This window comes from Heterobasidion irregulare, assembly GCF_000320585.1.
Source record: "Heterobasidion irregulare TC 32-1 unplaced genomic scaffold scaffold_13, whole genome shotgun sequence".
Taxonomy (NCBI): Eukaryota; Fungi; Basidiomycota; class Agaricomycetes; order Russulales; family Bondarzewiaceae; genus Heterobasidion; species Heterobasidion irregulare.
The window spans coordinates 234,556-256,120 of record NW_009258209.1 but is presented as its reverse complement, the minus strand read 5'-3'; the positions used below and the strand labels follow the sequence as shown (position 1 = coordinate 256,120).

General features: G+C 52.4%; 6 protein-coding genes across 6 annotated transcripts; 3 read left to right on the top strand and 3 right to left on the bottom strand.

The window, feature by feature from the left end:
• Positions 1 to 234: 234 nt before the first annotated feature.
• Positions 235 to 7,399, bottom strand: HETIRDRAFT_126968 (uncharacterized protein; the record flags this gene model as incomplete). Its single annotated transcript, XM_009554335.1, has 9 exons — positions 235 to 267; positions 324 to 2,714; positions 2,774 to 5,251; positions 5,307 to 5,492; positions 5,541 to 5,721; positions 5,775 to 6,091; positions 6,141 to 6,836; positions 6,966 to 7,091; positions 7,145 to 7,399. 9 exons carry the CDS (start codon positions 7,397 to 7,399, stop codon positions 235 to 237), a joined length of 6,663 nt encoding a protein of 2,220 aa, XP_009552630.1.
• Positions 7,400 to 8,146: 747 nt separating this feature from the next.
• On the top strand, positions 8,147 to 10,198 carry HETIRDRAFT_120361 (Na+/H+ antiporter; the record flags this gene model as incomplete). Its single annotated transcript, XM_009554334.1, has 7 exons — positions 8,147 to 8,344; positions 8,673 to 8,720; positions 8,916 to 9,027; positions 9,059 to 9,361; positions 9,500 to 9,637; positions 9,721 to 10,004; positions 10,091 to 10,198. 7 exons carry the CDS (start codon positions 8,147 to 8,149, stop codon positions 10,196 to 10,198), a joined length of 1,191 nt encoding a protein of 396 aa, XP_009552629.1.
• Positions 10,199 to 10,554: 356 nt separating this feature from the next.
• HETIRDRAFT_481875 (uncharacterized protein) lies at positions 10,555 to 11,475 on the bottom strand. The gene is made up of 4 exons (XM_009554333.1): positions 11,286 to 11,475; positions 11,148 to 11,225; positions 10,795 to 11,088; positions 10,555 to 10,736 (listed from the first exon to the last, which is right to left on the bottom strand). The coding sequence occupies exons 1-4, from the start codon at positions 11,286 to 11,288 to the stop codon at positions 10,659 to 10,661; spliced, it is 453 nt and encodes a 150-aa protein (XP_009552628.1). The 5' UTR covers positions 11,289 to 11,475; the 3' UTR covers positions 10,555 to 10,658.
• Positions 11,476 to 14,314: 2,839 nt separating this feature from the next.
• HETIRDRAFT_56242 (uncharacterized protein) lies at positions 14,315 to 16,386 on the bottom strand (the record flags this gene model as incomplete). The annotated part of the gene is made up of 4 exons (XM_009554196.1): positions 14,315 to 14,549; positions 15,360 to 15,483; positions 15,629 to 16,117; positions 16,236 to 16,386. Coding segments are annotated over 4 exons (999 nt in total), but the record flags the coding sequence as incomplete, so codon positions are not given.
• A 154-nt stretch (positions 16,387 to 16,540) lies between these two features.
• On the top strand, positions 16,541 to 18,139 carry HETIRDRAFT_430661 (uncharacterized protein; the record flags this gene model as incomplete). Its single annotated transcript, XM_009554332.1, has 8 exons — positions 16,541 to 16,613; positions 16,676 to 16,760; positions 16,821 to 16,857; positions 16,943 to 17,180; positions 17,258 to 17,349; positions 17,398 to 17,614; positions 17,672 to 17,784; positions 17,843 to 18,139. 8 exons carry the CDS (start codon positions 16,541 to 16,543, stop codon positions 18,137 to 18,139), a joined length of 1,152 nt encoding a protein of 383 aa, XP_009552627.1.
• A 643-nt stretch (positions 18,140 to 18,782) lies between these two features.
• HETIRDRAFT_120363 (glycoside hydrolase family 88 protein) lies at positions 18,783 to 21,088 on the top strand (the record flags this gene model as incomplete). The annotated part of the gene is made up of 8 exons (XM_009554331.1): positions 18,783 to 19,183; positions 19,279 to 19,432; positions 19,816 to 19,915; positions 20,064 to 20,195; positions 20,351 to 20,447; positions 20,519 to 20,672; positions 20,755 to 20,869; positions 21,027 to 21,088. The coding sequence occupies 8 exons, from the start codon at positions 18,783 to 18,785 to the stop codon at positions 21,086 to 21,088; spliced, it is 1,215 nt and encodes a 404-aa protein (XP_009552626.1).
• Positions 21,089 to 21,565: the final 477 nt, after the last annotated feature.

Sequence of the window (21,565 nt, the reverse complement as noted above, 5' to 3'; positions counted from 1 at the left end):
CAAAAAATGCCGGGTTGGAGAACAGATATTAGTATATTGACCTTAGTGTTTCTGATCGAGCACTAAGACATTCTATCAACCACTTCGGAAAGACGTGAAACATGTGGCGATATAGTACATAGCATGAACGACAAGTTGTAGCTTAGAAATACATGGCCGAAAACAATGTAGCAACAGAATTCAAAAGACACAGAGTAAATATAGCACCGAGGCTGGGGACTTCCTGTTCCGGTTTCATGAACTACCTAGTGCAACTTGGGCGGTTTCCTGTATGAAGAGTCAGTCTGCACTCTACTCCGTCGAAAGCAAAGCGAAGAACGTACCCTTAGTCTCACCAGCTTGTGGACGATTGCAACATTGAAGACGGTCTTCAGCTTCCTCCTGACATCTGCTTTATTGATAGTCAGCTGGAACGATCCTGAGCATTGGCAATGCTTCGCCACGTTGTTTGAGCGCAATTGCTTGCACTTTCCGCATTTCAGATCCTGCTGAGCGAACGTCCTCTCTAGCCCATGCACAAACTCCATCAATTCTAGCTCAATGGCCACCCGATCGTATTCGCCCCCGCAGTCTGAACATGACCACTTTGGCGATATCTCCTGATTGTTAGGGAGCAGGTCAGGATCCCGACAGAAGTCGAAGTCGCGCAGGGCGTCGCAGTGCCTGCAAGGTACGCTGGGCAGCTTGAGAGGGTCACAGGGATTCCGGAAAATGACTTCATCTCCGAAATACTTCACGCCGATCAGCTCGAGTGCGTTCCGCTTCAAGAGCCCAACTTCGCTCTGGTAATCCTTCGCGAGTTCGAATACGGCGCACACAAATTTGATGAACTCGAGAGTAGGGTCGGACATATTGAGGTACGAGCCCGGGAGGAGAGGAAACTCGAAGTCGGCACTAAGCTCCTCGTCAACTGAGGCATTCCGATGCCGTGTCTGCACACTGTCGATGAACATGAATAGCTTCCGCATAAGCCGCCGGGCAAGGAAATCCTTGACGCTGTCCATCTCCTTCGTTCTCGCAGCATCCCTCTGGGTCACGTCAGGTGCGCCGTTGGATAAGATACGAAGGGGTCCACGCGAGTTCTCGTTCGCCTTCTGCTTTGTTTTGTATAGATGAATGATAAAGTATCGAACGAGGTCGATGAAGTCCCTCTGGATCGCGACTGGGAGATGCTTTTGGATATTCCAGTTCATCTCGATGATGAGCTCATCTGGAGGTTCGACGGCTAGTGGATCTTCGCATACGATCCCGCCAAGGTTGGCTTCATCCATGAATATCAGGAAGTCGTAGAACTTTTCGGTGAATAGGTAGATGTGTTGGAAGAGTTCGTGGGATGTCACTGCGGTGGTGATATATGTTGCGTACGCATGCGCTGTACCAGGAGGTTTAGAGGTGACGAGTAGAATTCGGCTGAAGTCAGCATAGACGACATGCGATCCCAATCGCTTGAATTCAGCCAGGAGTTGAATGAAGGTCTTCCTCATGAGGCCATGGACGAAACGATGCATACTGGGATCATACATATGAGATGCCCTTGAGCTGATCCATCGCCAGAAATGGTCGATCGCGAGGGATGCAGGGCTTTCGAAATTATAGCGGATCTTGTCCAGTAGCCACGTCTTGACCATCGACTTCATGACACCGATAGTTTGCGGAGAGATGTTGGATTCGCCTAAGGTGAGATCTCGTTTGGCCTCTCCTTCCGCGAACTCGTCGATCATGTGGGATACCGAGTCGAAAGCGGTGGTTCCTCCACTGCCTTCAAGTTCGTTGACGACAACAGAATGAAGGACAGCGTTGACCGCGAGATTTCGCACGGTGATCTCGAGGCTGACATTCGAATAACAACCTGGAGATACAAAATCGGTCTGGGGAAGCTCCTCGGTAAATCGTCGATCATCCTCCATGCCGCCAAGGTCAGGACGTCCACTTGGTGACCACCATAAGAGAGTATCCTGATTGGTCAACCGACGCGCAAAGTCCAGATCAGACAGGAACAGTGGCTGATCGCCGTCAATGTGGCCAATGGGTACGTTGTAGTATTCAGCTAGGGAGACCATCCGATCCAGCCACGGACCAAGCGAAAAATAACGGATGAGCATCTTTTGAGCAAAATGGGTTTGCCAAGGGAAGACATCTAGACTATGCGGTGCCCTGGCTTTTGGCATGGAGAGCACTGGAAACTTGGAAAGCTTGGGAAGGAATGCATCGAAATAACTTTGTTCCTTCACCGAAGAGATGACCACAGTAAGCGATTGGTCTTCCAACATGCCTAAGTCTCTCGACACGGCTTTTAAAGCCGTGATATCATTGGCGTGGTAATCTGCAGGGCTGAAATTTCGGTGAGCAGGATATTCCAGAGATACGCTGGTCCCGTGTTTCTCCCGATGCTGTTGCCACTGCTCTTCGTAGAGTTCACGAAGACGAGAGATCGGCTGTCGCCTAGTCGCAGGATCAACGAGATGGAGTCTGACATTGCCGTTAGGGAGGAAGAGGGCGAAGATTTGAGTAGGGCGGTTAATCGAGCATGCGTGATACAAAAATACATATTTTCCAGCTCTGCCTTCATCAAGGTACTTGGATCGATAATTAGGATGAGCTGGTTGGAGGGCATCAAGATCTAGGCCAGTAATTTGTGCACGATTCAGAGTAATGTTGTCCTTGGTCTCACAGGTCTTGCCGAGTTTGAGAAGACCACGAATGACGAGAGGAACCTAGAGGGTTGAAAGGTCAGAACATGTCAGGGAACGGCGAGCAGCACAACACAACTTGCCTGCAGTTCAAAAATGCCGTCGACGTTTGGATCATTTGTGAGGTCCACAAAGTGCTCTTGAGCCTGTTGGTATATGTCCTCACGAACCGCGACCCTGTACAGATTGACACAAGGGAGGTTGCGAGGCAGGTTCTTCACAACCTTATCGCAAGAGTATAGGTCGGTTCGGAAAAAGTCATCTGAAGGAGGGTTCCTTAGATGCAGATAAAATTCTCGAGGGATCCGAAGGGGCGCAGACACCAACTTCGAGTCAACTGAGAGCCAGAGATTGTACCGCCCAGGTGTCCTAGTTGGGCGAAGTTGGACAACATCCCAGCGGGAAGAGCTTTTCATTTTCGTAGGTCCAAACATTGAGGGTATCATAGGTGAATCTGGATCGCCTGCACGCGCAATGCGATTTTGTTTCCAGCGAGGTCTCATTGCCTTGATCCAGGCAGAGTAGTTAGAAGAGGGGTTTGGAAGCGGCTCCGTAGAAATCTGGAGCGCAGGCTCCTCAGAAGGCAATCTGCGCTTGCCCTTTCGATTGACGACAGCAATTCGCGGACGTGTGGGACGCAGACCGCGCCCTTGCAAATCCTCGATATCCGGGGGCTGAGTGGCCTGGCTTTTGTCTTCGACCGTCATGCGCTTAAAGAAATCGGTGACTTTATGTTGCTGAAATCTGTCGTCTAGTGCTACGACTCGGCGGTGAAGCCAATCAGGATGGCGAATACGTGGGACGGGATTGGCGACTTTTTGCATAGCCGCAGGGATGGTGATGAGCTTCTGAATGACTGAACCAAGGCGTTCGATGTAGTATTCCCAGTCCAGGATAGATCGCAGATCAAACTGTGTAAGGCCATTATCCTTAAGCCACTTTCGAAGATACGTCCGCTTCACGCTCTCGTCGGCTGAGAAAATGGCTACAGGAATCGCGCGTTCTGTGACTGGCGCTCCAAAAGGTCGTTCCGAGATAATGAACTTGCAGGCTAAACCTTTGTCCTTGACCATTTGACTGCCCAAAAACTCTGCAAGACGCTTGGCTGTGCTGATAGATGTCGACTTCTGTGTACCGTACTCAGCTAGTGTCTTTGACATGCTCCTGTTCTCGGCAATAAGCTCCACCAACTCTTCATCTGAGAGATCCTCTGCTTTGGTGAATAGTACGTCTAGCCATTGATCGGCTACCTGAGCGACGGCAGCGTAGCATTCTTCAGTTGTAGATCCGAGCAGGAACTTCTCGAAAATCTGAGACTGGAAGATCTTGATAAGCTGCAACTCGCCCCGACGCTTGACCTCGAAGCCTTTCAATTCTGCAAGCGATCCGTCGTCATTAAAGACTGCATACCGCTTCTTCAATAATTTGTCTTCCTCCTTGGACGAAGGTAGAATCATCGCCCTGTACGGACCATCCAGTTCGAAGAAGATAGAATTCTCACTGTGGACTTTGTGTTCGCCCGTCTCTGGATCAAGATCATGATACTGGTGATTGGTGAATTGGTCGTGAACGAGGTGGTTGAGCATGGTGCAAGGATAGGAGAAACCAATGGCTTTTCCATTCCTCAATTTGAACTTGAAATTTTCGGGAAACACGCCGGGAAGCATACACCAAATGCCGTCGGTATCCAACTCTAAGGGTCGACCGACTTGTTCGACGAGCTGGCGAGCCATTTGAATGATCGTAGCTCCCGTCAAGCACGTAACACCAGCCATCTCCATTGAATGCCAGCGCGCGCCCTTCCGCATAACGTAGCCATAGAACGAGTTCAGGATGCACTTATGTGCAAGCTGCAGGGAATCATAGACAACGATCAGCTTCTTAGCTTCGTCAACTTCCGCGAGCGAGCGACCTTCGGATACGATCGTGTCCAGGTTTTTCTTCCAAGTCTTGTGGAGGCCCTTGTACTCGTAACGACGATCTCGGAACCGCCGCACGGTATCTACGTAGAAAGGGTTCTCGCGTTGGCAGAGGATCGCCTCACGGTTCTCCACCTTGGTATCCTTGATCTTCTTGTAGACTTTCCTGGAATAATCGCCCAGGCGCTTGTGGATCAGCGCCGTCTGCTCTGTCTCCGAGAGATCAACGAATTTCCTCGGGGGGCCGCCATTCTTCTTGGGTGGGAATGTTTCCTGGTTCAGTGCATGTCGAATCATATTGTACTCGTCGCGTCGCGCGGGAAAAAATTCTCCCCTCCATGCCCAAGTTAGGCGGCGGTCGCATGTCTTTCCCGGACGATTGTAGTCGCAGACAGCACAGACCGATTCGTCGACGACCGAATCTGGCTGTAGACGGTTCGATAACATGATGTTTGGATACATGGCTGCCACGTCCAAATGATAGATCAATGGCTTGTCCATTCGAAGGGGATTATCCCGCATTTCCTCGAGGGCGGCTTGAATCTGGCCTTTGACTTCGTCATAATTCGCCACGTCATCGAGGGATGATTTGGACTCTTCTGTGATGCAAAACGACAAGGCTGCGTCCAATTCATCGATGAGCTAGGGAGCAGGATGTCAATGACCCTTGATATCATCTAAAGGAAAAAGCTTTCACCTTCTGCGCTGCAGACGGTTCAATCTTGAAATGTGTCGAGATGTCACTGCGGAACACGCCAGCTTCGAGGGCCTCGACGTGACCACCGACGTATGTTTCAGACGCCAACAAGTGTCCTTCGTACATATTACCATGCTCTTCCTCATGTCGATTCGGCATAATGATATGCCCACGGAAGGCTTCTACCTGTACAAGATTGATCAGATACGTAATGAGGGAACAGAAATAACTAACCATCAACAAAGTCTCGCAAAGAGTACCTGTACCTTTACGAAGAACTTCATCTGGACAAAGCGGGATTATGTTGCAGAGCGAGAAGATGAAGGGGTGAACGTATTTCATGTACAAGTAGTACGTCGCGACTGCATCTGAGACTGAGTATTGCGCTAGTGTTTGTGGTTGCTCAAGTGCGTATCTAGAACCCTTGGTCAATCATGGGAGCATTTTATCGTAGTAAAAAGTGCTCACGGCGTCATCAACTCTGGATCCAGTTCAATAGGATTATAACCAAGCTTAGCAACAGTCACAGCTTTCAAGCCTTGACTTCCTTGCGGCAAATACGAGTCGCGCTTCACCCATCGAAAGCAATCCATATGCACGCACGTCCGACTCTTGTACTCGTCTTCAGTGTCCTTCGCAAATCCTGTTTCAAGGAACATGTCGATGCCATGCACCTGTGCACGCGCATTAAGGAAGGGGAAATCGAAAAAGTCGCCGTTGAAAGTGGCCATCACTGTTGGCTTCACCTCTTGGATGTGCTCAAAGAATCGAGTAATAGTAGCTGCCTAGAAGTTGAATTAGCGAAGACCGCGCGTGAAGTTTGAGTAGCTGTACCTCGTCGGCCTCATTGAACACTATGAACGGACCTTCATATCCCTCCTTCGGAGTATACTCGAAATCTTCAATATCCTGGCTGACAATTTCACGATTGGTGATCAAGTACCCTTGACCGTCGACCATATATGATATCATCATGACCTGGTCAATGGCTTGGTCTGGAAACTTCAATGGCGCCTTGGTTGTCTCGATATCGTACGCCATGACCACGGGATCAGGGCGCTTGACTCGATCCATGATTGGTGTCAACGCAGGATGCCCCGCATTGAACGTGATCGCGTACCACATCCCAACGCGAATCTCGTTGTCCATGGCCACGCGCAGATAATACGGTACATCGTACTCGCGCACGTCGATAATGCCCTCGCGTGGATCTTTATCCTTGGCTGCTAAATCATCCGTCTCAGCACCCCATGCTCTGTTCACATCATTGTGCGCGCTGGCGCTGACTACCTCTGCGTAGGCATCAACAGCGCTGCGCTTTGCGCTGTTTGCAAGAGCTAAGGGCACGATGTCGCGCCGGACAGCTAGTAAGTCGGAAACGTTGCGGAAGCAGAGCTGGAGGTATAGGCGACGATGGCCGAGAAGATGATTCGGCATCTTGAGGTCTTCCTTCCGTTCGCGGACGATGCGGCAAATAAGACCCTCGTATTTCTTGATGAGCCATTCTTCGACGATTGTTTCCATACCGTTCTGCCCAAGTTAAAGAATCAGTAAACAGCTAGTTTTTTTTTTCTTTTGCGAGGGTAGATGGCTCATAAACCCTACGTCTACCGGAGTCCCATTTACATTAAAAGGACTGCAAGGGAAACATCTACTCACCGTGCATGAGACGCAGAAATAGGGCTCGTACTGGTAGGTGCACTTAAACATGCCACCGTCATCTTGTATAAAGTAAAAATCAACCGCTGCCTTGCCGCTAGGCCAGTCAGAGTCTTTCATGATTGTCTAGGATGAATAGTGTAAGTACAGAAGACATTAAATGAGACTGCGCGGCGTACCGGATGCATATTGATCAACCACCCCTCCTTCTTCGGTCCCTCCTGTATCCGCGCGAAACCCAGCTTCTCGTCAATCTCATCGTTCACTCTAACTTGCTCAAACCTCTCTGCCAGCTTTGTACCCTCGTCATCTCTCGAAAGCACGGCGTCCGGTCTTGACGCGTTGGAGCCTCCCCGCCCTCGGCCGCGGCCTCGGCCTCCTCGAAACCCCCGAAACGAACCCTGTCCCTGTCGTCCATTAAATCCACGGGCCATATTTCGTCTCGAGTGGTTTAGATTCCGAGGGCCCTGCAAGCGCAAGCTTGGTGAAGCAAAGGAGGTTTTCGGGTGAAGGTTCGATGAATGTCGAGCCCGAGCTCGATTTCCGGACGCGTCTTAGTCCGTGACATAATGTGACGAGCGCGTCTGTCACGTCACATAAATAGTCACCAGAGTCGAAGTCAAGTCCGTCAGCGACTTCGAGGGCTCCTTTGACTCTATATCTCGAAATTATTATTATTTACGACCAACCTTGTTGACTGATTAGAAGGTATATCTTAGTGTGCTTTCATCGCTCTACTATCTCCCCATGAAACTAATGGAAGTTCGTGATGTATCTCTTATTTTATTCGCTGTGATTGACCGCACACATTCCAGAAATTTATCGGTGCCGGGTGCAGGTGACAACGCCTGGAATGGCATATATCCTGCTCGGAGGATTCGTAGTAGCGATCAGTCTCTGCAGGTCTCTGCCTTCTCCTTCCTAAAACTTTTGAGCTTGCTACGTAAATGTCAAACGGTGAGCAAACCCTGACATCTCATTCATACTTTGAATGACCGATCAGGAATACTTTTAGCACACTTACCTGCTATACCGCATCACAATTCAGCATGGTGGCCTTGCTTATCAGGGAGAAAGTGTGACATGGATATTAACTTTTATTTTCTTGCACAATCGCTCATATATTCAAGGACAGATATACGTGAACGAAGTAGTTCTTGGTACCGGTTTTTGGTATACTCATGGGACCCCACGTTGCCAATGTTTTTGACCCTCATTCTTGGAATGTTGAGAACAACGCAGTGACTCTCGAAGTCATGCGAGTTGTTCTTGCTACTGGGCTCTTCGCCATCGGTGTTGAACTACCACAGTCCTACATGTGGAAACACATCAACAGCCTTCTTACCATGGTTGTTTCAACCATGGCGTTTGGGTGGCTCGTACGTGCAGGTAATGTTTTGATTGCCATTGTCACATTTGTATGGCTGTTTATCGGCTTCAAGGCCTGATGCACCTCTTGTTCCCTGGCCTCAAATACACATTAGCATTGGCCATTTCCGTATGTCTTACACCTACAGATCCTGTTGCTATCATTGGTATGATCATGTAAAGGATAAAGAGGAAGCATCACTAAAGTCTCTTTCGCAGGCGGAAAATTTGCCATAGAACATGTCCCTGCGGATCTCCGCCGATTGATAGTAGCCGAGTCAGCATCCAACGATGGACTGGCCTACCCCTTCCTGAGTATTTCACTCTATCTCACTACAGAATCATATCGTCATGCGTTTCGTGACTGGTTTCTCGTCGGTTGGCTATGTGCGTCTGATCACCACATACGGGAGACAGACATGGAAGATTAATTCTCTCTTTGATCAGATCGTCATCCTAGGTATCGTGATAGGGATTATCATTGGTAAATCAGTTTTTCCCCAGTATGCGTGGTAGCTCATAGTTGTCCTGACTATTCCAGGTCGAGTCTTCTACCACTTGATGAGATACACTCATACGAAGGGTTTCATCGACCGTGAATCTTACGTTGTACAATTCCTCGCTTTGGCCATATTCACCGTCGGTGTGACTAGTACAATTGGTTGCGACGATCTTCTCGCAGCGTTTGCAGCCGGTGCGCCGTTAAACCTCGTTCATTCGTCCAGGCGGCCTGAACAAAACCACAGGCAGTGCAATATCATGGGATAATTATTTCAACGTACAGATCGATAATGAAGGATTTTCATCTGTCATCGATCTGGTCCTAAACTGCGTCGCATTCATCTACATCGGCGCATGGATACCCTTCGGCCAGTTCAATCAAGCCGAGCTCGGGATCACGCCATGGCGCCTCGTAGTACTGTCTCTGATAATCCTGGCCCTGAGACGCATACCATTTTCGTTGATGTTATACAAATTCGTACCAGAAATCGCAAATTGGCGGCAGGCACTCTTTGCGAGGCATTTCGGTTAGTATTTCCTCGATTCAAGTATGAAGGGGAATTTTTTGGCTCAGACGTACTGACGAAGATACTTGACAGGTCCTGTGAGTTTAACGGTCATGGCTGGAAGGCTTCTAGACCCTTTGATCGTTTGGTTGCAGATAGGCGTTGGAGCGGTGTTCGTATCAACACTTGCCATCACACGCCTAGAGAAGATTCAAGATGCCTCTCAAAACCAACAATTATTGACTGCCACCCCGCATCCAATCGTCGCCTTCATCGTTCTCTGTTCCATCGTTGTTCGTGAGTGTATAACATCCCGCATCCACTGAACGATGCCCTCAATTTCAATTATGTATCACTTGTACTAATGTGCCAACGTAAAGATGGTCTGTCGATCCCCTTGTTTTCCGCCGTGCGCCAAATCCACGCCCTCGCAGGCAAGAAGCGCACCGATGCACCTGAGATATTCTTTTGGAATCGCCATTCTCCTGTTGCTCCTGTTCCCTCATTCACTGATATTGAGCTCGGTGGACGTGGCGCGAGGACAGTCGTGAGTGCAAGTGATGGGACTAACATTGAGACTGTAGGGCCGGAGTCAGCTGAGGTCGAGATGTCATCGCGAGAAGCTGAGGTAGCAGAACATCCGGGACTGGCACACAGCAGGATGGTGAGAAGGGTGCTACCGGGGGTTGTTCACACCGTGCCACCTCTGAATGAATCGCTGACTCTATGTTGCTGACCTGTCACATTTAGGATGGGGTCCACCGTACAATGACAGTCACTGCCGGCCCTCGGGATCATGAGCGCAGAGATATTACAATGTTGGAAGGCGACGTAGCAGACGAGTATGTGCATTTCTAGCTGGGCTCCGGGACTTTGCCCTGTCGCGCACCTCTGCTGCTAGGAGACTAATCCTGTGAAATGCGGCACCGCGTACAGTAGAGTTCTGATCCTACAGATGGAGTATGCAAGTTGTATACAACACCACAGTCAGTTTTTGCAGTTAACGAATTATCAAACTGGATTTGTTGAGGTCGACGGGGATACTGACTGCCAATGTAATATGAGTGAATCATGCGGCTTACCATTGGAACAGCGACCATTCCACCAAGGTTAAACGGTGGAACGAATCACCATGCAACAAGGCACCAAAGTCACAGGAAGAGTATGGCATTGGGAGCAATGCGCGCGATCAAGTACTGCAACGGTCGGATGGTGACGAGGCATGCAGGGTCGCATAGAGTTTTCCGTGCGGGGGGAAGTCATAATACATGGACCATAAGAAAGGAAACAAGAGGTCAACAACACAGCACACGATCGCTCAACGACCACCCTTGCCGCCCTTTGCGCCCTGTTTCGAGACATTCTTGAAGCCGGATGGGGCAGCCGCGCGTTGAGGCTGCAATTGCACAAATCAGTTGAGCGATGCAGGATGGGAGCAGACAGGACCAACGCACCTTCGGCTTTTTAGCCTCCTTTTCCTTCTTCTCGGCCTTGGCCTTGGTGATGGCAGCCAACCGCTGCTGGGTGCGGACCTGCGTTGTCTGGTTCCGCTTGGCCGCGATAGCCGCAAGATCAGCACCGACAATGCCACGCTGGTGCTTCACGGTCTTGCGTGAGCGCTTCTTGGCGACCTCCTCTGTGATACCCTTCTTGTGCATGCGGCGGAAGACTTGTGTCCATGCGATCTTGCGGGGGTTCTTTCGCTGGAGGAAGAGGGACTGGGTCTTGGACGTGGAGAAGCGGAAGATCTACAGTATTGTGGTATGAGTAACTTGTCGAGGGGTGCAGGGAAGGTGAAGAAGCCCACTTTGCTGTCCCCACGAACGAAAAGACGGCCCCTGCTGGGGTAGATTTTGTAACCGGAGAAAGAGTCAATTTCGACCTTCTACTCTCCGAGACGGGACGGTGAGCGTGCGATGAGAGGCATAAGATATACAGCACTCACCATCTGAATAATTGGACGAAGCGACGAAGTCTTGTTAGTCACTGAATCAACTATCCACCGTCATCCCGAGCTTGCGTCTGTCATCCACCCTCTGAATGACCGGAACTCCATGCAATATGCCTCTCTATGGAATCATCGTACTCTCCTCGTCGCGTTTCACAGCATCTCCACGCCTGAATGTCAAAATCCTGCTCACCTTGATGGAATTTGCGTGCCTTCGGTATACTAGGCGCTGTGCCGATACCAGAGTCGATGCTGCGGCAGTCGGAGTTCAAAAATTCGGCAAATTCCAGCCGTGTTTCTCACGCTTTTCTAGATCCAAACAACTGTAGGTCCACTGTGGTTGCACAGCGTTGCACAGAGTATGTCAACGATGATGGGGAAGAAAATAAAATGAATGTAAAAGAAAGGGTATCAAAGAGGGCGTGTGTGCGGACGGAAGTATGTATATGTATATAGATAAGTCGGAGCCATAGTGACTGCAGGGAGCGGTCGAAAGTTAGAGATGAAGGCAGGGTAGTAAAGAAAATTGCGAGATATCGAGGCAAAAATAACCCAGACCATAAGCTACAGCAAAACTTTTCGTTAATGCAAGATAGACCACGAAATCCGCCGAACCAAAACTGACGAAAACAATCCAGTTACTCCTCCTCTCCCTCGTCCTCCTCCTGGATCGCATTTCCTCGGAAGGCAGGCCCTGGGCGATTGTTTGGAAGCTGCCGCCGTCCACCCCTTGCCTCTGGAGGTTCGACAATCACGTCAGCTGGTAGTGGCGATATCCGCCCGATCGGCGAAGGCACAGACTTCGTCCGTGCAGCACCTGTTCCTCCCGCGTTAGGTGCTCCTCCAACACCGCCAGCACCGCCCGCCTTGCCCGCCCGTTTGGTCGCTGCACGACCAACATTCCCTCTCGGCGCCGGCCCAAGAACGATGGGTGCCTCCATATGAGAATACCCTCCATACTCAAAGGGCGATGTCGAAGCCGACCCAGGGGCCGACGTGCTGACTGACGCGGACATCTGGCCTAACCCGCCCGCAAATGCCGGCACGTCGTCCTCTTCATCTACCCAGTCATCCTCGTCGCCCATACTCAATGACTGCCGTCCAGAAAATACGTCTCTGAGACCGCCTGCGCCATCGCCAACTGGACCAACGAGACTGGGAGACACTGAGAGGACCTGGACATCGACAGGGACATGTACCGTGCGCGTTTGCCAGCCTGGTGGCTCCGTCCCCCAAGACTTCTTCCAGCTCGAGCCTGAGCCTGAGCGGACGCCGTAGCCGTAGTAGTTCCCGAGCGCGCTGGGTCGCTTCTGAGCTACAAAGGTTGCGCGCCTGGGCTGCTGCTGCTGGAGAGGTGGAATAGGGTGGTACGAGTCATCATTACTGCGGCGGGAATGAGTCCGTAAAGGCGAGGCGGTCCGTGTCCCGTCAGGTTCTGAGGGCTCGTAGAACGACCCTGGACGCGAGGACGGAAGCGAGGGCACCGACGAAGTGGTGGACCCTGAACGTGTATGGGCGTACGGAGTACGAAGTGGCGGCGGCGAGCGCACGACGCGGGTAGACGAGCCGGAGCCAGAGCCCGCGCGCCGATGGAATGGAGATGCGGTGCGCACGAGGTGTATCGAGCCTGCCGAGCTTGCAGAGGGGGACTTACGGTGTCGTGGCTGAACGGAGAAACTCTGCACCGAGGACGGGCGCGATGCAGAGGCAGATGCGTACTCGCCGCGCTCCGAGTTTGGCGTACGGCTACCAAGTGAGCGCCTGCTGGGATCAGAACGCTGGCGGGACGTGCTCACGCCGATCGCATGCTCGAGATACTGCGGAGAGTCCAAAACCACCATGTGCATTGATGCAGTCGAAGACCGGCGCGAGTTGACGCTGCTCGACCGCCGGGAGGAGACTGAATGACCTTTGGCGGGATGGCCTTTACGCGCGTTGTTACTCGTACGGCGTTTGACCTTGATGGTTCCGCGGTTGGAGAGGTCTGTAGAAGGCGAGCGACCTCCAACAGCATGCCCGTAGGAGAGGCCGTGCGCGCCTCCCGCAGCAGACTTGCGTTTGGCCTTGCGGTCCTCGTTGAACCACATTCTGAACGCAGACAGCAGACTCGCGCGATTGCGGTGGTGCCCTGAGCTTTTGATGCCATTCTCCGTAATATTTGGGAGAGCGGTCAGCGTATCGCCTGGCGAAGTAACGGGTGTAGCGGTGCGTGAGCCGGGGGGCGAACTGCTTAAGCCCGGGAGGACCCACGGCGAGCTCGGATTGACGGGAGCAGATGCAAGGTCCATCGACGGTGTGGTTGGTAGCACGCTATCTTTGATCGCTTTCATGGGGGGGGACTTTGGGATCTTACCATACGAGTCTCTGCGCTCTTCACTTGCTGCCACACGCTTCTCGACATCTTTCTCTTTCTCTCGTTCTCGTTCTTTCGCCTGCTGATCCTTCACCGCCTCCGATGACTTCTTCCTGACCAGACCTGCCGCCTCGAGCGCAGTTGTCGCACGCTGCATGATGCTCACGCTCCCCGAGCGCGCCTTGCCTTCTCTACGACCCTTTGACCCATCCTTGTCCTTGTCCTTGTCCTTGTCCTTGTCCTTGTCCTTGAGGCTTGCCGCGGGCGTCGACGTGGCCGATTTGAGCATCGACTCTGTCACGGACGGCGCAGGCGACAAGAACGGGTTGTTAGGTGAGCGAGGACGTGGCGGGGTCACAGGACGTTGCTGTGTCACTGTCGGTGTCGGCGGGATGAACGCAAGCTCTGGCGCTGAGCGTGCAGTAGAGAGTTCAGGTTTCAAACCACGCTGCGATTCCGTATGTCCTCGCTCTTTCTCCTTCCCTGAGTCCCGCCCCTTTTCCCTCCATCGCTTCATCTCGACACTCCCACGCGCTTGAGGGTCGTCCATATCTACCTCCATGCTGTCATCGTTCTCCTCAATTAGCGAAAGTGCTGCGACACCGGCCGTGCCGTCCTCGCGCGCGCGGCGCTCCGCTTTGCGCTTCAGCATCCACCACAATGCCCCGGTGGCATCGCACGCGTCGCTGAGGACCGAGTGCACAATCTGCGCCGTGTCAAGCCCGAGCGCGCTTAAATTATTTAACAGAGCACGCTCGAGCGCCGTGCCAAATATGATGGGTGCGGGCGCGCGGAGGAGTGTCGCAAAGTCCTGCGGCGCGTGGATGTGTGCATGCGTGGAAGCAGAGGCATCGATGCCCGCAGTGATAGGTGACTCAGGATCGGAGAGCGTGGAGGAAACAGAGCGCCTCTTAGTGCGAACGGGGGTGCGCGTCGGGAGTGCGGGAGGCTCCTTGTATGACCCGCCCGATGGTGAACGCGGGCGCGGCCGAGTTAACGAACTGCGAGGTGGGGCCGAATGAGGCGCGCGCGCATCCTCCTCTACAACTGTTTCGGGATGCGGAGGCACTGTCGTTCTAGTTTTTCCCCTTCCCTTTTCCTTCTCTTTCTCTTTCCCTTTGCCTTTTGCTTTGCTCTTTCCCTTTTCTATATCTCTACCCTTCTCTGGGATTTTGACTTCTGTCTTCTTGATTGTACTCTGACTCGCGTTCCTGTGAACACGTTGCTGATCGGACAATGCAGATTTTGAAGATAACGAGGTGGCCAGCGACTCGTGGGAGAGCTCGTCGTCGTCGTCATGGTCTGGCGTAGTGGCTGACGAGCGGTCAAGCTCGGAGGAAGTGGAGGTAGAAGTAGAGGTCGACTCAGACGTGACCGAGCCAGATGGTTCATAGGAGAAGCGAGAATGTGCAGCCGAATCTGCTGGCGGAGTTGTGGGCTGCGCGGAAGGGTTCAAAGGTGATGCAGATGTGGACGGGGCCGCGGACGCTTGAGGGGTCTGGCTGTGAGAAAACCAAGGATGCGCGAGGATTTGTTCGATGGTAAGGCGCTTCGCCGGGTCTTTTTGCAAGATGTGCTGCAACAAATCTCGGACATCTATGCAAACATGCAAGGTTAGTTGAACAATCTCCCATGTTTATTGGCAGAGGACATTTGGTGGCAAGCTGGTTGTGGGCACGAATGGAGATTCAAAATACGACTTGCCTTCCGAAAGCCACTCAGGGTCCTCAAATGCAGCTTTGATGACCTTTTCACGCATCAAAGCCTCGTCATCGTCGTCGAACGGGAGCGTTCCAGTCAATAAACAATACAATATCACACCGAGTGACCAAACGTCCACCTCTGCTTCATTTTGTTAGACACATAGCCTCAACAAGAACGAGGAAACAAACCTGAAAGAAAGCAAAAGCCATGGCGCATCATATGAGCGACCGCATAGGAGCGACAGGTGGAATCTTGTTGATGGGTGAGTGAACGAATAACGTACCTGGGCCCAGATACTTCTTCCCCTGCAGCATCTCTGGAGAAGCGTACCCCGTCGTCCCGCAGAACGTCTCGAGATACGTGCCACGTTCAAACTCCCTCGTGAAACCAAAATCGCCGAGTTTAATCCTGCATCTCTCGTCGAGGAGCACGTTCTCCAGCTTGAGGTCGCGGTGAACAATGCCCTTCTCGTGAACATAGCCAACGGCAAGACAGAGCTGACCGAACAGAACGCGCGCCTCGTCCTCTGCAAGGCGGCCCTTCTCGGCGAGGAAATCAAAAAGCTCGCCCCCAGAACAGAGTTCCGTGACGAGCCAGATGGAGGACTCCGTAGCGATCACCTCGTATAGCTGTGTGACGTGTGGATGGTGCAGCTGCCGGTGGTGGTGTATCTCGCGCGTGAGGGTTGCGGAGAGGGCTTTGGGGATCTGCTTGATGGCCACGCGGGTCGAGGTGAGGCGGTGGGTCCCGAGGCGCACCTTTCCATATGTACCTGCGACACCACAATAGCATTGAGGTAGAATGGTACGGAGGTATTTTCGGGAGCAGACGGAAAGAATTTCCAAGCCTTAGACCGCTGTGCAAGAAAGCGAGTAAGGAATGCTGCGCACCCTCTCCAATGACCTTTCCCAGCGTATAATTCCCCACAACCTTGATCTTCGACGACGAGAGCTCCTTACCGAGATCATTGTAGGCCGTGGCCAGCTGAGCTTTGTGGTTCTGAGCTACAGAGCCTGCGTGTTTGTGCCCGAGGTGCGACATGGCGGCATGTACAGAGTGATCCGAGCAATGAGTTCGGTTCGCTGAAGAGTGCGTGAAAGAAAGGCGCAGGCTTGATAGCCTATGTCGTATATGTACTTATGGGAGATAGTTGTAGTAAAACAGAGGTGTAGAAATTAGAGAAAGGGTTGAGTAGATGTTGATTGAAGCTGGAACAGCGGGTGGAGATGCACTGGCGAGCGCTAGGCGGAAGGGGAGGGAAGACACACGTGGGAAAGTGGACCGTTCCCCGCTGCCGGCCGATCAGTCCCGCGAAACCGGCGACTTCCAGTCAGGTTGACCGCGGTCGTCGAGCAGCGACGAGCATTCCGTGCGACTCACGAAGGCGGCGCTGGTAGTGCAACAATGACAGGCCCGTGAGTCTGACGATCATCACCAACATCAGCATCATATTTACAGGTTTTATTCCCTTACAGTCGGCACAAGACGCCGTCGCGCCTGTTCCGCGCGCTAGTTCGTGAATCCACCGCGAAAAAAATCTTTCTCGAGCATCGAACTCACAAAATACTATGGAGCATCACCTGCCACCGTCTTCAAGATTAAGAATAATAGGTGGAACGACAACCTCGACGAAGACAAAATCTATACATCCGCCACATCCACAACCGAGCCTTACGTCACTCTCGATGACAATGACAACGACAATGACGAAAGATGCCCGGCTGATCATACTGTGATAAAATCTGAGGTGGATGGATCAATGTTACTAGATTCTTCAGATGGTGGTAGTGCCAGAGAGAGACGTTCGGAAAGGCTGGAGGGCACGGTGGCACCATGTAATAGTATCCTCTTTTGGGAGCTTCTGCGACACGCATTTTGCTGATCATGATTCTGACCCGTTGTCCTGTTGCAGTTGTGCGCACGTCGGAATTACAGGCGCCCATGAATGACTTGCAGTCGTATCAGATGAAACAACGAGCGCAGGTCATATACAAGAGGCGAGAGGTATGCTCGTCGCTCTTCACCGGTAGATATAATTGTATTGCATCTGAGACTTACATGCTACTTCCCATTCTTGCGGACTGTCAGGCGTCTCATCGGGGACAGCTCAGGAATGAGGGATCCGGGATGTCACTGGTCAATGATCCCCCGAAGGCATCAATCTCGCCAGCGCATTTTGGTAGCGACTTCGAACCTGTTGAGCCCCAGCAAAAGCAAGAGCATTCAAGCCCACCTCCTCGAAGTTCAACTCTACTTCAACAAACAGCTGGTGAGCAGCGGTTTTGTTTGAGGAACTGCGTGGACAAACAAGCCATCCTTTGATCAGCCGAGTATTCTTTAGAAACCTCAAAACAAAATTTTACGGCGCCGTCAATTCCTTTGAAACGAGAGCGATCGGTATTTTCAGAAGATCTGGCATATCGTCATACTACCCAAAAAGTGGATACTATCTGATCGGACATCCCTGTCCGTTGCGCTGATTTTATCGGTGTTACAGGTTGCGCCCGGTGGTGAGGTAGAACCTGATCCCGTTCCTACAGCTCTAAGCCCTACAGTGCCTACCCGCGAACACGCCAAAGATGTTCTAGACTTCGTGTTCCATATTGGCCTCCACAATCGCCATGTCCAGATACTCAGTAAGCACGGCTTGTATGATAAAAAGGATTTCGAGTTTGTTCGCTTTGCGTCTCGGGAAATGCAAGACAGCTTGCAATCAAAACCTTTGGCCGATGGCTTTACCACCATAGACTACATGAGACTCCATGATGGACTCAGAAGGGCATTTAAAGAGTGATTGGTATGAATTTATTCTTCCGTGTCCTTGTCGGTGAGCCTTGTGTGTTGTTCTGTAAAGGGTTGCCCGGTGAACCGGTGAATGCTTGTAAATATGCCAGACTCGTCCTCTTCTCCCTGTTGTATCCGCCGTTGTGATCGATCGCGAATTGTGATCCCTCGTCTTCTCAGACTTCTTGGTTGACATCTTGTTTAGTTATGCTACGTATCATGCCCTCTCATCTGATGTGTCTTGAAGACAGCCAATGCCGCGGGATTCCAATCGATTTCGGCCCTCGGACAAAGCCGTCCTGGGCCCTGGCCGCTAAGCCAGCCTACGGCCCTACGCCAGCCTACTCCATTCCATCCAGCGTCCAGCTCACCATGCTGCGTGCTCGAACTCACCCTAGGCCCATCACCAATACGAATATATCTCGAATGGGTGTGCTGGCGTCTGACTCCGTTCGCGCCGAACGGGATCACCTCATGACCACTGCTGGCTGCTTGTTTCGCCCCGCGGTGACCTGGCCAGGACCTCTGTGGGCATCAGCTGGCGAAGGGCGATCACGAGACGCAGAGGACCAGGGCTGTCGATGTAGCTTCTTTTGGCTCTCCACCTTATATGCGCGCTCTCTCCTTCCCGCTCTCTCCCTTTGACCACCACCATGCTCCTCCTCTTCCCCCTCCTCTTCTTGTTCTCCTTCGTGGCCTCCTCCCCACCTCCTCCAGAACTCTTTTCCTCGCTCGTCTCTCGCAAGCTCCTCACCACCGCCTCACTCGTCTCTTCCCCGCACATCCCCACGAACTATCCCGCGCAGACTACTCGCGACACCGGCGCGTGGCAGCTCGCCCCCGCCGACACCTGGACCACCGGCTTCCTCCCATCGACGTTCTACGCCCTGCACACGCGCGCGGCGCTCTGCCCCGCGCGCTTCGGGAACGAGAGCGCGCAGTGGCTGGCGCTAGGCCGGCAGTGGGCGACGGGGGAAGACCCCCTGACGGTGCTGAACCACCAGGGACACGACGTCGGTTTTTTGAGCTACCCGTTTGTGGACGAGCTGACCATGTAAGCGCGCCTATCTGGGTCGAGTGCGCTCGTGCTCGTGCTCGTTTTCTTGTACTCAACGCAAAAAGATGAACGAATGCATGCATAATTGATAGAAATCCCACGAACGTCACTGCGCGTGCGACCGTGAACACGTTTGCGTCCATGCTCGCTGCGCGCTTCAATCCCATCGTCGGCTGCACGCGCAGTTGGGACGCGGCGGACCCGGAGGATTTTCAAGTCATCATCGACAATATGATGAATCTCGAGGTGCGTTCTGTTGTTGATTTTTCATTCCTTCAAATAAAAAACAAAAGAGTGTATGGCTGGGTAATAAGGAGTCTGGGTGGGTGTCGATGAGTATGTGCATGTATTTTGGATGAGCACGCTGAAAATACGAAAAGCGCCTCTTTTCAGTGTATGCACACGTTTTTTGGCCGTCCTCATCTGTGTACATGCTTCCTTCTCGCCTTGAATATGCTTCTAGGCGGGTATATGCGCTCCACGCCGACTTGAGTGCTGTTTACATGCGCACATATCACTTGCAGTAAACGCATTACTAGCATGCATGCGTCCGCCTAACTCCGCGCGCATTTCTGTGTCCGTAATTACTCGCTTGGCAGCACCGGCTCACGCATCAACACCTTCCATAGGTTCTCTTCGTATCTGCAGACCTCACCGGGAACACGACGCTGCGCGACATCGCGATCTCGCACGCAGACAAGACGATGACGAACCACGTTCGAGCGGACGGTACGCAGCAGCGCATTTTATGAAAACCTCACGTTCTGACCCGCCTGCTCCCTTTCGTCTGTCGCTGTTTCTTCGTGCTCCCGATCGTTGTATACGTGCCGACATTTTCCCCCGCGCGCCGTGTATGAACTCGGGATTTGCGGCACAGGTTCCTCGTTTCACGTCGTGGATTACAATGCGACGACGGGAGTTGTTTTCGAACGGCGCACTGCGCAGGGATACGCAGACTGGAGTACGTGGAGCCGTGGGCAGGCGTGGGGGGTGTATGGGTTTGCGAACAGTGAGCATTCATTTTTTCTTAGCATCGGCTGTCTTGGCGATGCGGCTCAATGTACGAGAGCCACTCGGATGCGCGTGCTGCAATGCTTCTCTTGCTCCATCCCCCATGTATGACTGTTAACTGATCGCACTTGATTTTAATGCCTTATCTGGCAGTGTACCGCCGCACAGGTTACCAGCGCTACCTCGATACTTCGCGGCGAATGGCGCAGTACTTCATCAACCACATACCCGCGGGCGGCATCGTTCCCTGGTATACCCCTCTTCCCTATCACCCCTCAACATCGCAATTTGTTCCTCTGCCCGCTGATCATGACACGCCAGGGACTTCCTCGCGCCGCTTGAGCCTCCGCGCCCCGCAGACTCGTCGGCGGCTATGATTGTGGTTAATGGGCTGCTGCTGCTCGCGCAGCAGGAGGCAGCCCTGAAGCCTGCGAACGATTCGGGGGCGGGAGTGTGGCGTCAGGCGGCTACGAAGGTAGGTTCTATTGTGCATCTGCGGGGGAGATCTGTGTATGAGTGCCTGCGCACAAATGTGTTTGTTCAATGTTTGTCCCTAGATCCTGGATGATACAACGTCCGCGTTCTGGAAGCCTGAATGGGCCAGCTTGCTCTCCAACGGGACGGTCAACAACCACGGCACGACGGGCAACAACGACACCGGCATCGTGTACGGTGAGTTTTCTGCCCTCTTTCTTTGCCATTGTTTATCCATCAGTCCCGCTTCACCTCCCGGCCATTTTTTATACCTAGCCCATCGCTACCTATGTTGCATGTCATCTTTGCGTTTGCTGTCTCTCTTGGCCGTTTGATTGATGGTTGGGACGAACAGGTGACTACTATTTCATCCAGGCGGCGAACACGCTCGTTCAGATGGGCCTAGCGACGTGTTGAAGAGTAGACTCTGCGGTGCGAGCGCCACCACCATGGAGACTGAGCAGCATCAGGCTCTTGTATACCTGCCAAGGTCTGTATTGTAGAGGGAAGAGCGAGACCTGATGCGCTGATGGCGAGGCGCAGAGCTTGTGATCGACCACGCGCGGTTGAGGGCTGTATTGCGCTGCTATTATCGAAGGCGTGGTTGCATCCGTACTGAATAAGTTAACTGTATCTGACAATCCCTGAATATAATGATTGTGAGACCCGCAGCTCGCCCCCGACAAGGTAGTCTTTGCAGTATGGGCGGTTTGGTATAATAGTGATGTCCGTCGACTGCTCGCGGACCAGTTGATACTATCGCTATTGAGACAAACATACACAAGAGTCATGGCGGCGATGATCAATCGCATGAACCACAACGGCATCGGAACATATTAAGACGGGGAACAGAAACAAGCCAGTGGGACCACAGGAACGGAATCGAGAGAGTGA